Source organism: Engystomops pustulosus, chromosome 4 (assembly GCF_040894005.1).
Source record: "Engystomops pustulosus chromosome 4, aEngPut4.maternal, whole genome shotgun sequence".
In the NCBI taxonomy this organism is placed as follows: domain Eukaryota; kingdom Metazoa; phylum Chordata; class Amphibia; order Anura; family Leptodactylidae; genus Engystomops; species Engystomops pustulosus.
In genome coordinates this window covers 11059075-11077459 of record NC_092414.1, presented here as the reverse complement: position 1 = coordinate 11077459, position 18385 = coordinate 11059075, and the positions used below count along the sequence as shown (strand labels likewise).

Sequence of the window (18385 nt, the reverse complement as noted above, 5' to 3'; positions counted from 1 at the left end):
AGATAGATAGATATATATGAGATAGATAGATAGATAGATAGATAGATAGGAGATAGATATGATATAGATAGATAGATAGATATGATGGAGATAGATATGATATAGATAGATAGATAGATATGATATAGATAGATATGAGATAGATAGATAGATAGATAGATATGAGATAGATAGATAGATATGAGATAGATATGAGATAGATAGATAGATAGATAGATAGATAGATAGATAGATAGATAGATATGAGATAGATATGAGATAGATAGATAGATAGATAGATATGAGATAGATAGATAGATAGATAGATAGATAGATATGAGATAGATAGATAGATATGAGATAGATAGATAGATAGATAGATATATATGAGATAGATAGATAGATATATATGAGATAGATAGATAGATAGATAGATAGATAGATAGATAGATAGATAGATAGGAGATAGATATGATATAGATAGATAGATAGATATGATATAGATAGATATGAGATAGATAGATATGAGATAGATAGATAGATATGAGATAGATAGATAGATAGATAGATAGATATGAGATAGATAGATAGATAGATAGATATGAGATAGATATGAGATAGATAGATAGATAGATAGATAGATAGATAGATAGATAGATAGATAGATAGATAGATAGATAGATATGAGATAGATATGAGATAGATAGATAGATAGATAGATAGGAGATAGATAGATAGATAGATAGATATGAGATAGATAGATAGATAGATAGATAGATAGATAGGAGATAGATATGATATAGATAGATATGAGATAGATAGATAGATATGAGATATATAGAAAGCAATACATTAGATCTATAGGTAAATATGATATAGATAGATATATGATAGATCTGGGTAACATCTGTGCTGGGGATGTAGGATAGAGAACACATGAGTCCTGTATAGATAACGCTGTGAGGGGCCTCATCCTGGTGGCGGGTGACGCTCGGGCCCTTATCTGTGGACACCCCGCTGCACCCACCTTCTCACCGCCCCTTTAATTCCTCCAGTTCTTTTCCGCTCTTCTCTTGGCCGGAGCTGCCACATCTTGATAAATATTTGTATTACGGTAAGAGGAGCCGGATAATGAACCTGGTGCCTGCGCCCCACAGCCCCCAATTAAGTCATGTCTGTCCCCGCAGTGATGTCACCGGCCTCCGCTCCCACGTGTAGGACAACGACCTCGCCGCCTCTGTTTTCCCAGCTGTGATAGTGAGAACGGGGGAAGCAGGGCATCATGGGAAACTAGGCCTGTATCCTACATATATACACAATACTCCAGTCACATCTAGAGCTGCTGTCAAAACCGGTCAACAAAGGACTGGACACCTCCCCTCACTAGACCGAGCGGAAAGGGGTGATATCTAGTTTTTGCTAAAAAAAAAAACTATTGGGGAGATTTATCAAAATTTTCTGAGGTAAAACTGTTCCAGTTGCCCATGGCAACCAATCAGAGCTCAGCTTACATTTCATAAACAGCTGTTGGGAAATGAAAGCTGAGCTCTGATTGGTTGCCGGGGGCAACTAGAACACAGTTCTGCTCTTAGACACCTCTAAGGCTGCGTTCACACGTTCCCTTTTTTCAGATGCAGTTTTTGAAGCCAAAAACAGGTGTGGATCATAATGGGCGAGGTCTTATCATGGAGTGAAGTCGCTCCTCCTCTGTTTTTACTCCACTCCTGGTTTGGACATCAAAAACTGCATCTGAAAAACTGATCGTGTGAACACACCCTGATAAATGTATCCCTATGCCTTTAAGAGGAGCTTCCCCTTTTATTGAAGTTAGTAAAAAAACACAAAGAAGTGAGTGTTGTGCCCCTTTAAGAAACACAGGAAGTGGTCACGACCTAATAAATCATGTGATCTCTCTCGGCTTTGCTAAATGGCTGAGAGATCTAAAAAAGGGGAGGGGCCTGTGTAACTCTCAAAGTCATTTCCTCGCCCCGGTTAAGGTGGTACACGCCCAGTTAGTGGTTTTAAGGACCTCGGGTAAAAAATGAAAAAAAATTAAGGGACTGGAATGGTTCACGTTATTGTTCCAAAAATTTCCACACCCCTCGTTTTCTCGGTTAGTCGGTTAGCACCCTCCTTAAAAAAAAAAACAGGGAGTGGCCTCCTGCATATACACAACCCACAAATCAGGTGACTCTTCTTGGCTTTGCTGAATGGTTGAGAGGACCTTAAGGGGAGTGGCCTATGTGACCGATCAGCTACTTCCTCCCCCCTTGTTAAGGTAGTGTAGTGCCACCTAGTGGCTGGATGTATTAGGCGCATCTTTTCTGAAGAATTTCCCGGCTCCCCCCGAGCGCCAGCACTCCACGTGCCTCTCCGTCTGCTGCGGGATCAGATCTTTCCCTGTAGGATCACACAATGTTCACTTCATTTCTGTCAAACTTGCACATTGGTAAGAACCGCAGAGTTTGTACGATGAGTCATGCACAGCTAATAACGGCAGCACGTGGTCAGGAATGTGCCACACGTGGCGGTGGGACGGTGGGAAAGTCTCGCACTCATGACCCCGGATGGATTGTGAGAGTTTCCCTTGGAAGGTTCTGATTGTATATTCCCCTACAGGTGAAGGTGGACAACCAGTACGACTTCCAGGACATGTCCAGCATCGTTGCCATGGCGAAGACCTACGTGACCAGCGAGCCGTTCGTCGACTCCAAATACGACCTCCGCATCCAGAAGATCGGCAGTAACTACAAGGCTTATATGTGAGTCTCTCCTTCCCTCGGGAAAATAAATGACTGATGTCTTCACCTTTAACATAACTCTTAAAGGGGACTTGTCACCAAGTACCAAATGCTATTCAAGTGATTGGCGCCAATCCCCAGAGCGATTTGGTGTTTGTTTTATTAAAATCCGTCCACCGGTTCAAAAGATATGGCCACTGAAAGGTTACATATGAATTAGCGCCTAAAAGCCACACCCCCTAGGGAGAATGGAAAGGTCACCGCCCCCCTTTGCGCTCATTCACATATAATGTTCTCAGGGCCATATCTTCTGAATGGGTGGACGGAATTTTATGAAACAAACGCCAAATTGATCCGGGGAACCTCGGCTATCATCCTCATTCATTATTTTGGACTTGCTGACGGTCATCTTTGAGGGCTTACACTCAGCTTCCCCAGAGTCCTGAATGGAAATTCTGCAGTTAATTACTCCATCATTCATTATCTACATAAATGCGGTGTAATATAATAAGTTACAGCTACAGACGCTTGTCACACAGCTTTCCCGGTTTCCAGATAAGAAAAAAGAGCAAGAAAAACTGGGTACCACCACATTACTTGTGACACAACTTTCCCAGAATTCTGAATGGTGAACTGTCTGCTTAGACTCTGATGCTTTCAAACATGAGCAGGTCAGTCCCTGTCACAATGGTCACCACCCAGCTTTCCCAGAACATAGCGGCCACATAGGCTGCAATCAACTTACTGGTGCAGAATAGTCTTTGGTTGTAGTGAAGGGTTAATTCTGCAGTTGCACAGTGAGATGAGGTCAGTGGTTACCAGCAGGTTCCTGGACGCTGCGATTGTTTAGTCAATTTACTCGTTGTCGTCATTTATGAGACCCTGAACCGGGGGTCCCGGCCCAGACTACACAGAGGAGATTACTGGAAGACCCCAGGCAAGTGCCAGACTCACTATTCTGCTATGTACATACATGACATTACTTATCCTGTCCTGATCCTGAGTTACATCCTGTATTATACCCCAGAGCTGCACTCACTATTCTGCTGCTGGTGCAGTCACTTTGTACATACATGACATTACTTATCCTGTACTGATCCTGAGTTACATCCTGTATTATACTCCAGAGCTGCACTCACTATTCTGCTGCTGGTGCAGTCACTGTGTACATACATGACATTACTTATCCTGTACTGATCCTGAGTTATATCCTGTATTATACTCCAGAGCTGCACTCACTATTCTGCTGGTGCAGTCACTGTGTACATACATGACATTACTTATCCTGTACTGATCCTGAGTTACATCCTGTATTATACCCCAGAGCTGCACTCACTATTCTGCTGGTGCAGTCACTGTGTACATACATGACATTACTTATCCTGTACTGATCCTGAGTTACATCCTGTATTATACCCCAGAGCTGCACTCACTATTCTGCTGCTGGTGCAGTCACTGTGTACATACATGACATTACTTATCCTGTACTGATCCTGAGTTACATCCTGTATTATACCCCAGAGCTGCACTCACTATTCTGCTGCTGGTGCAGTCACTGTGTACATACATGACATTACTTATCCTGTACTGATCCTGAGTTACATCCTGTATTATACCCCAGAGCTGCACTCACTATTCTGCTGCTGGAGCAGTCACTGTGTACATACATGACATTACTTATCCTGTACTGATCCTGAGTTACATCCTGTATTATACCCCAGAGCTGCACTCACTATTCTGCTGCTGGAGCAGTCACTGTGTACATACATGACATTACTTATCCTGTACTGATCCTGAGTTACATCCTGTATTATATTCCAGAGCTGCACTCATTATTCTGCTGCTGGTGCAGTCACTGTGTACATACATGACATTACTTATCCTGTACTGATCCTGAGTTACATCCTGTATTATACTCCAGAGCTGCACTCACTATTCTGCTGCTGGTGCAGTCACTGTGTACATACATGACATTACTTATCCTGTACTGATCCTGAGTTACATCCTGTATTATACCCCAGAGCTGCACTCACTATTCTGCTGCTGGTGCAGTCACTGTGTACATACATGACATTACTTATCCTGTACTGATCCTGAGTTACACCCTGTATTATACCCCAGAGCTGCACTCACTATTCTGCTGCTGGTGCAGTCACTGTGTACATACATGACATTACTTATCCTGTACTGATCCTGAGTTACATCCTGTATTATACTCCAGGGCTGCACTCACTATTCTGCTGCTGGTGCAGTCACTGTGTACATACATGACATTACTTATCCTGTACTGATCCTGAGTTACATCCTGTATTATACCCCAGAGCTGCACTCACTATTCTGCTGGTGCAGTCACTGTGTACATACATGACATTACTTATCCTGTACTGATCCTGAGTTACATCCAGTATTATACTCCAGAGCTGCACTCACTATTCTGCTGCTGGTGCAGTCACTGTGTACATACATGACATTACTTATCCTGTACTGATCCTGAGTTACATCCTGTATTATACTCCAGAGCTGCACTCACTATTCTGCTGCTGGTGCAGTCACTGTGTACATACATGACATTACTTATCCTGTACTGATCCTGAGTTACATCCTGTATTATACCCCAGAGCTGCACTCACTATTCTCCTCCTGTGCCTTGTATGACTGGTGGTAATATTGGGGTGACCCCTCATCATGTTGGGGTGGGGGGCGCACAATGAAGCCGGTGTAGAGGGGTCTCTCTTGGAGATCCGCACATCAGGAAGTGCAGTGCTCACCCCCCGGGGGGCTCAGCGCCTTCTCTTGGCTCGGGTCACAATACTCGGCTGTCTGCGGGGTCCGGGACGTGGTCTGGGGTCGGAGCCAGTCGCCTGCGGCACAACATAGGAGCCGCTTATCCGAGGGGAAGAAAGGGGCAATGATGGGAATGTCAGCTGCGAGCCCCCGGCTTCCTCCAGCTCATTCATACGAGCCGTGGACGGAATAGCAACGAGCTCTGCCCCAGCGAGGGTTAAAACTCCGGATCAGCACAGGTGCAAGACTCCCCAACCCAGTGATATCTGATCCCGGGAAAGCTGGGTGGAGAACCAGATGGTGTACACGGATCAGGAACAGCCTGGTGACATCTCCCTTCCCCGTCTAACAAATCACATACAAATCCCGCTTGCTGTCAGTGAATGGAAACAGCCCCTTACACATGATGCACCTCACAGCTGAGGGTTTGTTGAAATAACAGCTGAGGGTTTTTTTTCTTTTCTTTTAGGCGCACGTCAATATCCGGGAACTGGAAGGCGAACACCGGCTCCGCCATGTTGGAGCAGATCGCCATGACCGACAGGTGAGAAGTGATGATGACTGTAAGCAGAGAGCTCCCCCTAGTGGTGGCTGCAGGGAGGCAGAATTGTAGTATTACACTGTAGCCAATCCCTGGAGAGATGTGTAATAATACCTCACACTGCTGTGCTCTGTGCTCTCTGCAGCCAGTGTTATGTATTGTCCCTAGGGAGATGTGTAATCAGACCTCACACTGCTGTGCTCTGTGCTCTCTGCAGCCAGTGTTATGTATTGTCCCTGGAGAGATGTGTAATCATCCCTCACATTGCTGTGCTCTGTGCTCTCTGCAGCCAGTGTTATGTACTGTCCCTGGAGAGATGTGTAATCAGACCTCACACTGCTGTGCTCTGTGCTCTCTGCAGCCAGTGTTATGTATTGTCCCTGGAGAGATGTGTAATCAGACCTCACACTGCTGTGCTCTGTGCTCTCTGCAGCCAGTGTTATGTATTGTCCCTGGAGAGATGTGTAATCAGACCTCACACTGCTGTGCTCTGTGCTCTCTGCAGCCAGTGTTATGTATTGTCCCTGGAGAGATGTGTAATCAGACCTCACACTGCTGTGCTCTGTGCTCTCTACAGCCAGTGTTATGTATTGTCCCTGGAGAGATGTGTAATCAGACCTCACACTGCTGTGCTCTGTGCTCTCTGCAGCCAGTGTTATGTATTGTCCCTGGAGAGATGTGTAATCAGACCTCACACTGCTGTGCTCTGTGCTCTCAGCAGCCAGTGTTATGTATTGTCCCTGGAGAGATGTGTAATCAGACCTCACACTGCTGTGCTCTGTGCTCTGTGCAGCCAGTGTTATGTATTGTCCCTGGAGAGATGTGTAATCAGACCTCACACTGCTGTGCTCTGTGCTCTCTGCAGCCAGTGTTATGTATTGTCCCTGGAGAGATGTGTAATCAGACCTCACACTGCTGTGCTCTGTGCTCTCTGCAGCCAGTGTTATGTACTGTCCCTGGAGAGATGTGTAATCAGACCTCACACTGCTGTGCTCTGTGCTCTCTGCAGCCAGTGTTATGTATTGTCCCTGGAGAGATGTGTAATCAGACCTCACACTGCTGTGCTCTGTGCTCTCTGCAGCCAGTGTTATGTATTGTCCCTGGAGAGATGTGTAATCAGACCTCACACTGCTGTGCTCTGTGCTCTCTGCAGCCTGCGTTATGTATTGTCCCTGGAGAGATGTGTAATCAGACCTCACACTGCTGTGCTCTGTGCTCTCTGCAGCCTGCGTTATGTATTGTCCCTGGAGAGATGTGTAATCAGACCTCACACTGCTGTGCTCTGTGCTCTCTGCAGCCAGTGTTATGTACTGTCCCTGGAGAGATGTGTAATCAGACCTCACACTGCTGTGCTCTGTGCTCTCTGCAGCCAGTGTTATGTATTGTCCCTGGAGAGATGTGTAATCATACCTCACACTGCTGTGCTCTGTGCTCTCTGCAGCCAGTGTTATATATTGTCCCTGGAGAGATGTGTAATCAGACCTCACACTGCTGTGCTCTGTGCTCTCTGCAGCCAGTGTTATGTATTGTCCCTGGAGAGATGTGTAATCAGACCTCACACTGCTGTGCTCTGTGCTCTATGCAACCAGTGTTATATATTGTCCCTGGAGAGATGTGTAATCAGACCTCACACTGCTGTGCTCTCTGCAGCCAGTGTTATGTATTGTCCCTGGAGAGATGTGTAATCAGACCTCACACTGCTGTGCTCTGTGCTCTCTGCAGCCAGTGTTATGTATTGTCCCTGGAGAGATGTGTAATCAGACCTCACACTGCTGTGCTCTGTGCTCTATGCAACCAGTGTTATATATTGTCCCTGGAGAGATGTGTAATCAGACCTCACACTGCTGTGCTCTCTGCAGCCAGTGTTATGTATTGTCCCTGGAGAGATGTGTAATCAGACCTCACACTGCTGTGCTCTGTGCTCTCTGCAGCCAGTGTTATGTATTGTCCCTGGAGAGATGTGTAATCAGACCTCACACTGCTGTGCTCTGTGCTCTATGCAACCAGTGTTATATATTGTCCCTGGAGAGATGTGTAATCAGACCTCACACTGCTGTGCTCTGTGCTCTCTGCAGCCAGTGTTATGTATTGTTCCTGGAGAGATGTGTAATCAGACCTCACACTGCTGTGCTCTGTGCACTCTGCAGCCAGTGTTATGTATTGTCCCTGCAGAGATGTGTAATCACACCTCACACTGCTGTGCTCTGTGCTCTCTGCAGCCAGTGTTATGTATTGTCCCTGGAGAGATGTGTAATCAGACCTCATACTGCTGTGCTCTGTGCTCTCTGCAGCCAGTGTTATGTATTGTCCCTGGAGAGATGTGTAATCAGACCTCACACTGCTGTGCTCTGTGCTCTCTGCAGCCAGTGTTATGTACTGTCCCTGGAGAGATGTGTAATCAGACCTCACACTGCTGTGCTCTGTGCTCTATGCAACCAGTGTTATATATTGTCCCTGGAGAGATGTGTAATCAGACCTCACACTGCTGTGCTCTGTGCTCTCTGCAGCCAGTGTTATGTATTGTTCCTGGAGAGATGTGTAATCAGACCTCACACTGCTGTGCTCTGTGCACTCTGCAGCCAGTGTTATGTATTGTCCCTGCAGAGATGTGTAATCACACCTCACACTGCTGTGCTCTGTGCTCTCTGCAGCCAGTGTTATGTATTGTTCCTGGAGAGATGTGTAATCAGACCTCACACTGCTGTGCTCTGTGCACTCTGCAGCCAGTGTTATGTATTGTCCCTGCAGAGATGTGTAATCACACCTCACACTGCTGTGCTCTGTGCTCTCTGCAGCCAGTGTTATGTATTGTCCCTGGAGAGATGTGTAATCAGACCTCATACTGCTGTGCTCTGTGCTCTCTGCAGCCAGTGTTATGTATTGTCCCTGGAGAGATGTGTAATCAGACCTCGCACTGCTGTGCTCTGTGCTCTCTGCAGCCAGTGTTATATATTGCCCCTGGAGAGATGTGTAATCAGACCTCTCTGTGTATGTTGTTAGTAGCAGCAGGACTGTGATACATGGATTTATATTGTGTCCTCACACTGCTGTGCTCTGTGCAGTGACTGTTGTGGTTGTGTTTCAGGTACCGGTTATGGGTGGACTCCTGCGCGGAGATGTTTGGGGGTCTGGACATTTGTGCAGTGAAGGCCGTGCACAGCAAAGAGGACAAAGATTTCATCATCGAGGTGAGTGACGGCTCACAGCACATGTAATACCGCCATGTAGTGCCTATACAATACAGCCATACACGGCACATGTAATACCGCCATGTAGTGCCTATACAATACAGCCATACACAGCACATGTAATACCGCCATGTAGTGCCTATACAATACAGCCGTACACAGCACATGTAATACCGCCATGTAGTGCCTATACAATACAGCCATACACGGCACATGTAATACCGCCATGTAGTGCCTATACAATACAGCCGTAAACGGCACATGTAATACCGCCATGTAGTGCCTATACAATACAGCCATACACGGCACATGTAATACCGCCATGTAGCGCCTATACAATACAGCCATACACAGCACATGTAATACCGCCATGTAGTGCCTATACAATACAGCCGTACACAGCACATGTAATACCGCCATGTAGTGCCTATACAATACAGCCGTACACAGCACATGTAATACCGCCATGTAGTGCCTATACAATACAGCCGTACACAGCACATGTAATACCGCCATGTAGTGCCTATACAATACAGCCATACACGGCACATGTAATACCGCCATGTAGTGCCTATACAATACAGCCGTACACGGCACATGTAATACCGCCATGTAGTGCCTATACAATACAGCCATACACGGCACATGTAATACCGCCATGTAGCGCCTATACAATACAGCCATACACAGCACATGTAATACCGCCATGTAGTGCTTATACAATACAGCCATACACGGCACATGTAATACCGCCATGTAGTGCTTATACAATACAGCCGTACACGGCACATGTAATACCGCCATGTAGTGCCTAGATAATACAGCCGTACACGGCACATGTAATACCGCCATGTAGTGCCTAGATAATACCGCCATATAATATGCAGTATTCATGTAATAATCGCTGAGCCCTTACCCCGTGTCACACCAGGACAGTGACTATTCTTGGCGGCGGTGACGTTGCTGCGCGGTGGGGGGGGGGGGTGGACTTGGGTCGGGTGCTGATGACTGCACCAGATGCTGCAGAGATTGCAGGTCACCGGGTCATGCACAGTCCTCCGCTCACACCGTCACCTCTGACCCCTCGCCATTCCTCCGTCTGACTCTGTTTCCCGGAGAACAATTAAAGGGACTTTCCAGGATTCTGATATAAAAAGAGCAGAGTGGAAAACGGCGCCACCCGTGTGGCCATATTACAGCTCATGCATATATGGGGTATTCATAGCCAGGAGGTGTTCATCATCCAATCGGACCTATTAGGTACTGATACAAGTACCAGATATACTTTCTAAGGATGTCAGATCCGTCAACAGCAACTTTCTAGTTTCCACACACAATGGGGGTCATTTACTATGGGTCCGAATTGCGCAGTTTGTCCGAATCCTATGCGCCGCAAACACACACATTCAAGAATATCAGATCCGTCAACAGCACTTTTCTGTAGGTTTCCCCACATATTTGTGAATATTTTCTTCAGGGATGGGGGTGTCCGTACGACCAGTGTTATCACAATACTCCACCCTGGTAATGGAGGAGGCCAATCGGACCCAATATTGTCCACTCACAGTACTAGGGGAACATTTTAAGGATACAGATCTGTCAACAGCACTTTTCTGTCGGTTTCTGCACATATTTGTGAATATTTTTTTTTACAGGGATGGGGGGGTCCATACAACCAGGGGTATCGCGATACTCGACCCTGGTAATGGAGGAGTCCAATCAGAACCAAAGTACTAGGGGCACATTCTATGGATACAGATCCGTCAACAGCACTTTTCTGACAGTTTCCACGTACAATATACAAGTCTTGTGATGATTCTCTTTCGGACAGGTGATGGACAGCTCCATGCCGCTGATCGGGGAGCACGTGGAGGAGGACCGGCAGCTGGTGGCCGACCTCGTGGTGGCTAAAATGACGCAGCACTTCCAGACGATATCCCCCAGCGCCCCCATGCCAAGAAATCAGGTACAAGTCCGGACAATCCCTTTAATTCTCCCCCCGCCTGGTACCTCAGGCCTCACCATGTGTTTTCTTCCAGCCGCAACAGATGCAGCCGCAGGCGGTGAAACCACAGATGCAGCCCCAGCCTGGTCCTGCAGGGGGCGCTGCAGCCTCAGCTCAACCAAGACCCTCCCCACAAGGTAAAGCCATTCTAGTACACCGGTGACATCTGCTGGCCAGAGACAGTACTGCGCCAAAGGAAAACTAGATAAAGCTGCACAGTGACTTCAAAGCTGCGCTCAGTATAAATCAGATGTAACCAAAATTATGTTTTATTTCTGTACAGGAGGAGCCCGTCCGACACAAGGAGCCCCCCCGCCCAGGACAGCCGCCCCCCAGCAGCCCAGGCTGTCACCCCAGGGACCGCAGCCCCCCAACAGCTCCCAGCCCGGCTCCCCACAACCACAGAGGTCCCCAAACTCTCCACAGCTCCCCAGACCCCAGAGCGCAACTCCCCCAGGACAGACACCCACCAAATCCGCCTCCGCCTCCCCCCAGCAGCCGAGACCCCCGGCACCAGGACAGTCACAGAGCCAACAGGCGCTACCCGGGGCTACAGCCAAGACCCAGCCGGCACCTCACCCCCACCTCAAGTGTGTACATAGGGGCAGTATTATAGTAGTTATATTCCTGTACATAGGGGGCAGTATTATAGTAGTTATATTCCTGTACATAGGGGGCAGTATTATAGTAGTTATATTCCTGTACATAGGGGGCAGTATTATAGTAGTTATATTCTTGTACATAGGGGGCAGTATTATAGTAGTTATATTCCTGTACATAGAGGGCAGTATTATAGTAGTTATATTCTTGTACATAGGGGGCAGTATTATAGTAGTTATATTCTTGTACATAGGGGGCAGTATTATAGTAGTTATATTCCTGTACATAGGGGCAGTATTATAGTAGTTATATTCTTGTACATAGGGGGCAGTATTATAGTAGTTATATTCCTGTACATAGGGGGCAGTATTATAGTAGTTATATTCCTGTACATAGGGGGCAGTATTATAGTAGTTATATTCCTGTACATAGGGGACAGTATTATAGTAGTTATATTCTTGTACATAGGGGGCAGTATTATAGTAGTTATATTCCTGTACATAGGGGGCAGTATTATAGTAGTTATATTCCTGTACATAGGGGGCAGTATTATAGTAGTTATATTCTTGTACATAGGGGGGCAGTATTATAGTAGTTATATTCCTGTACATAGGGGGCAGTATTATAGTAGTTATATTCCTGTACATAGGGGGCAGTATTATAGTAGTTATATTCCTGTACATAGGGGGCAGTATTATAGTAGTTATATTCCTGTACATAGGGGGCAGTATTATAGTAGTTATATTCTTGTACATAGGGGGCGGTATTATAATAGTTATATTCCTGTACATAGGGGGCAGTATTATAGTAGTTATATTCCTATACATAGGGGGCAGTATTATAGTAGTTATATTCTTGTACATAGGGGGCAGTATTATAGTAGTTATATTCCTGTACATAGGGGGCAGTATTATAGTAGTTATATTCCTGTACATAGGGGGCAGTATTATAGTAGTTATATTCCTGTACATAGGGGGCAGTATTATAGTAGTTATATTCCTGTACATAGGGGGCAGTATTATAGTAGTTATATTCCTGTACATAGGGGGCAGTATTATAGTAGTTATATTCCTGTACATAGGGGGCAGTATTATAGTAGTTATATTCCTGTACATAGGGGGCAGTATTATAGTAGTTATATTCCTGTACATAGGGGATAGTATTATAGTAGTTATATTCTTGTACATAGGGGGCAGTATTATAGTAGATATATTCCTGCACATAGGGGGCAGTATTATAGTAGTTATATTCCTGCACATAGGGGGCAGTATTATAGTAGTTATATTCCTGTACATAGGAGCAGTATTATAGTAGTTATATTCTTGTACATAGGGGGCAGTATTATAGTAGTTATATTCCTATACATAGGGGGCAGTATTATAGTAGTTATATTCCTGTACATAGGGGGCAGTATTATAGTAGTTATATTCCTGTACATAGGGGGCAGTATTATAGTAGATATATTCCTGCACATAGGGGGCAGTATTATAGTAGTTATATTCCTGCACATAGGGGGCAGTATTATAGTAGTTATATTCCTGTACATAGAAGCAGTATTATAGTAGTTATATTCTTGTACATAGGGGGCAGTATTATAGTAGTTATATTCCTATACATAGGGGGCAGTATTATAGTAGTTATATTCCTGTACATAGGGGGCAGTATTATAGTAGTTATATTCCTGTACATAGGGGGCAGTATTATAGTAGTTATATTCCTGTACATAGGGGGCAGTATTATAGTAGTTATATTCCTGTACATAGGGGGCAGTATTATAGTAGTTATATTCCTGTACATAGGGGGCAGTATTATAGTAGTTATATTCCTGTACATAGGGGGCAGTATTATAGTAGTTATATTCCTGTACATAGGGGGCAGTATTATAGTAGTTATATTCCTGTACATAGGGGGCAGTATTATAGTAGTTATATTCCTGTACATAGGGGGCAGTATTATAGTAGTTATATTCCTGTACATAGGGGGCAGTATTATAGTAGTTATATTCCTGTACATAGGGGGCAGTATTATAGTAGTTATATTCCTGTACATAGGGGGCAGTATTATAGTAGTTATATTCCTGTACATAGGGGGCAGTATTATAGTAGTTATATTCTTGTGCATAGGGGGCAGTATTATAGTAGTTATATTCTTGTACATAGGAGGCAGTATTATAGTAGTTATATTCCTGTACATAGGGGGCAGTATTATAGTAGTTATATTCCTGTACATAGGGGGCAGTATTATAGTAGTTATATTCCTGTACATAGGGGGCAGTATTATAGTAGTTATATTCCTGTACATAGGGGGCAGTATTATAGTAGTTATATTCCTGTACATAGGGGGCAGTATTATAGTAGTTATATTCCTGTACATAGGGGGCAGTATTATAGTAGTTATATTCCTGTACATAGGGGGCAGTATTATAGTAGTTATATTCCTGTACCTAGGGGCAGTATTATAGTAGTTATATTCCTGTACATAGGGGGCAGTATTATAGTAGTTATATTCCTGTACATAGGGGGCAGTATTATAGTAGTTATATTCCTGTACATAGGGGATAGTATTATAGTAGTTATATTCCTGTACATAGGGGGCAGTATTATAGTAGTTATATTCTTGTGCATAGGGGGCAGTATTATAGTAGTTATATTCTTGTACATAGGGGGCAGTATTATAGTAGTTATATTCTTGTACATAGGGGGCAGTATTATAGTAGTTATATTCCTGTATATAGGTGGCAGTATTATAGTAGTTATATTCTTGTACATAGGGGGCGGTATTATAGTAGTTATATTCTTGTACATAGGGGGCGGTATTATAGTAGTTATATTCTTGTACATAGGAGGCGGTATTATAGTAGTTATATTCTTGTACATAGGGGGCAGTATTATAGTAGTTATATTCCTGTACATAGGGGGCAGTATTATAGTAGTTATATTCCTGTACATAGGGGGCAGTATTATAGTAGTTATATTCCTGTACATAGGGGGCAGTATTATAGTAGTTATATTCCTGTACATAGGGGGCAGTATTATAGTAGTTATATTCCTGTACATAGGGGGCAGTATTATAGTAGTTATATTCTTGTACATAGGGGGCAGTATTATAGTAGTTATATTCCTGTACATAGGGGGCAGTATTATAGTAGTTATATTCCTGTACATAGGGGGCAGTATTATAGTAGTTATATTCCTGTACATAGGGGGCAGTATTATAGTAGTTATATTCCTGTACATAGGGGGCAGTATTATAGTAGTTATATTCCTGTACATAGGGGGCAGTATTATAGTAGTTATATTCTTGTACATAGGGGGCAGTATTATAGTAGTTATATTCCTGTACATAGGGGGCAGTATTATAGTAGTTATATTCTTGTACATAGGGGGCAGTATTATAGTAGTTATATTCTTGTACATAGGGGCAGTATTATAGTAGTTATATTCCTGTACATAGGGGGCAGTATTATAGTAGTTATATTCTTGTACATATGGGTCAGTATTATAGTAGTTATATTCTTGTACATAGGGGGCAGTATTATAGTAGTTATATTCTTGTACATAGGGGGCAGGATTATAATAATTTCATTGTTTTGTCTATATATTTATTTTCTAGTAAATCGCAGTCACTGACTAACAATTTCAATATCTCGGATCCCTCACAACGAAGTTCTGGAAATGAGGATGAAGCAAAAGCGGAGACGATTCGTAACCTGAGAAAGTCTTTTGCCAGTCTGTTCTCGGACTAGTAACAGGTCCGCCTCGTCCTTGGAGCTCCTCTCTGTGTGAAGCCATTTCGAGAAAACATGGAAGGCTGATCCTTAGCTCAACTCCTTCTTCTGCTGGATCATCCTGACATTCCTGAACCTCCGCTACCGGAACAAGGAGACCTCCTTGAGATCTTCTCTACACATCTTCTTCCTAATCACGTCTCGAGGCGAGACATCTTCCTTGGAGCCCTCGATGGTTCCTCAGCTTTATGAATGTTTGTAACTAGTTGGATGCAGAAGTTTCACCTGGTGGGAAGTCGTCTCCTTGACTTCCCCCCATCTCTCCCGTGGTGTCCCTCATCTACCGTACATAGTTGACCAAGCATGAGTATGTGTTCTGATATCTCGTACCAGTGGTGACCAACCCTCATCCTCAGGAACCCAAAACTGGAATATTCTGGAGAGACAAGTTCTCCAAGACGTTCCAAAACTTCAAGCCCAACTTGGTAGCCCATCTTGCTACAGTCTTACCATAGACCCTGACCTTCGTGAAGACCACAAAACCTTGTCACACCTCATCCTCAGGAACCCAAATCTGATGGAAGATCATGGAATATTCTGGAGAGACCGGTTCCCGAAGACCTTCAAGACCAACCTCATTACTCGTCTTACCGTAGCCCGTTACTTGTGTGAAGATCAGACGACCTTCTCGTAGACCTTCTCATGGTCCAAATATCTTTAGGTGACGATGTCCCTCATCTTCTCCAGCCAATGCTTGAATCTAGATCCTGTCTATGCTGCCATTGTCTGAACTCGCCAGACAACTAACGATCATCCATGATCATCCCATCGAAATCCATGATGCCACCATTGAACCCCCCCCCCCACACCCCTAGGCACCCATCGATTCACAGTCTCTAACCTCCCTCTTCCAAACCTTCCAAAAACAACTTATGCAAGAACTTGAAGCCATTCCAGTTGTGTTGACGTCTCGTTCTTTTCGATAACAGGTCTTCCCATCGCAACAATATTTTACGACAAGTTTTGGAGATTCTGGTGGTGGTTCTGTAGAGCTCTCCCCTGGTGAGGCATCTTCCTTATCTACACGTGAAAATGATTGATGTCATTTGGTAAAATCTGGTCCATGAAGAGGTCCTAGGGTCTGGGTAGGAGACACCAGATATCAACGAGGACTGTACAAATTGGAATTGAGGTACAGTAATGGTTTGGGATCAAATTAGACCCCATTGCGGTTCCCTAAACACCTGCCTTCAATGTCCAAACCATGGACCATGACAAGAGAAGATCGATCGGGCAAAATGTGACAATTCTTAGAGTGTGAAATGTAGACAGTCCCTAATAAAGTGGACATCTAGCAATCCAGGTCCTTGAGGAAGTCCTACAGTGGGAAGTATATCCTCAGAGATTGCTGTGTCTGGGTAGGACCTGGATGACCCACAGATTACATAGTCCTTATTAGCAGATATCAATGGGGACTTTGCAGTCTTGAGGCACTGTATTGGGTTGGGGGTTAAGCTAGACCCCATTGCGGTTCCCCAAACACCTGCCTTAAATTTCCAATCCATGGACCATAACAAGAGATCGGCCAAAATTTGACAATTCTTAGAGCGTGAAATGTAGACAGTCCCTAATAAAGTGGACATCTGGCAATCCAGGTCCTTGAGGAAGTCCTACAGTGGGCAGCATATCCTCAGAGATTGCTGTGGGTATAGTCATGTCCGGGTAGAACCCACAGATTACATAGTCCTTATAACCAGATATCAATGGGGACTTTCCAGTCTTGAGGTACTATATTGGGTTGGGGGTTAAACTAGACCCCATTGCGGTTCCCTAAACACCTGCCTTAAATTTCCAAACCATGGACCAGGACATATTGAGATCAATTGTTTGGCCAAGTCCTAATAGCTGAACTGTCGGCAGTACCCAAAAAAAAAGTGGACATCGGGTTACAACGCCGATTCTTCCCATCCTTTGGGTCCTCGAGTAATATGGAGACCAAGAACCGAGCCGGATACTGTGAGACGTCACCTGGCGTTCCCAGCAAGATTTTACTCTTCCAGCATTGTGGCCTGAAGACCAACTGGGTGACGGGGGCGTGGCTACAAAAACTACAACAAAAACCCCCAAAGCAATACGCATATCGAGAAGGGACTGTCCCTCTTGGGGATCCATCGTCTTGCACTAAGGACTGATTACTTGGTATCGGTGGACTGGACGTTTATGTGACTCACTCTCTATACCGCAGCTTCATACAAAAGGTTTAAAAAAATTTTTCCCGAAAAACAGCGCCACCCCTGTCCACAGGTTGCCCATGGAATTGCAACTCAGCTCCATTCAATTCAATAAAACTGCAATACCAGGCACAACCTATGAGCAGAGGCGGAGCTACTTTTTTTTGGGGAAAAAAAAAAAATTACTAAGTCTGTCCAGTCCTGGAAGACCCCTTTAAGAGAAGGCGGAGTCAGACTGTGATGGAGATCTAGATAGAGAGACATCATAACTTTTTAGGCAGATGGGAATAGGGGAGAGAGTGTCAGGAGATGTGGCCTTGGATTCCTCAGTTTTATTCCAGGATCTTCCTGCTTCATGTTTTTGTGTATTTTTGTGTTTATTTATTGACAGCGTAAAATAAAAAAAATTAATAAAAAAAAAAATTATAAATTCTTCAGTTTTTGTCTACAAAATGATCATTTATGTCATTAAATAGTATCCCAGAATCCTCTGCTTCCCTCTTTCCTATTAACCTCATTGCGTGTCAGTCCTAACTGCAGTCCTGGAATTTTATTCATAAAAATATTTTTTTTTTTTTTTATTGTCCTC

At 44.4% G+C, this 18385-nt stretch overlaps 1 protein-coding gene across 2 annotated transcripts in view; it reads left to right on the top strand.

Annotated features, from left to right (window-relative positions):
- Positions 1 to 18247, top strand: part of SYN3 (synapsin III) — a 221593-nt gene extending 203346 nt beyond the window's left edge. For both annotated transcript variants that reach the window (XM_072145126.1, XM_072145125.1), the window contains exons 8-14: positions 2599 to 2741; positions 5974 to 6048; positions 9131 to 9233; positions 11065 to 11199; positions 11273 to 11375; positions 11522 to 11828; positions 15451 to 18247. In XM_072145126.1, coding sequence (XP_072001227.1) covers positions 2599 to 2741; positions 5974 to 6048; positions 9131 to 9233; positions 11065 to 11199; positions 11273 to 11375; positions 11522 to 11828; positions 15451 to 15583 — 999 coding nt within the window. In that variant the 3' untranslated portion in view covers positions 15584 to 18247. The remainder of the gene's footprint in view (positions 1 to 2598; positions 2742 to 5973; positions 6049 to 9130; positions 9234 to 11064; positions 11200 to 11272; positions 11376 to 11521; positions 11829 to 15450) is intronic.
- Positions 18248 to 18385: the final 138 nt, after the last annotated feature.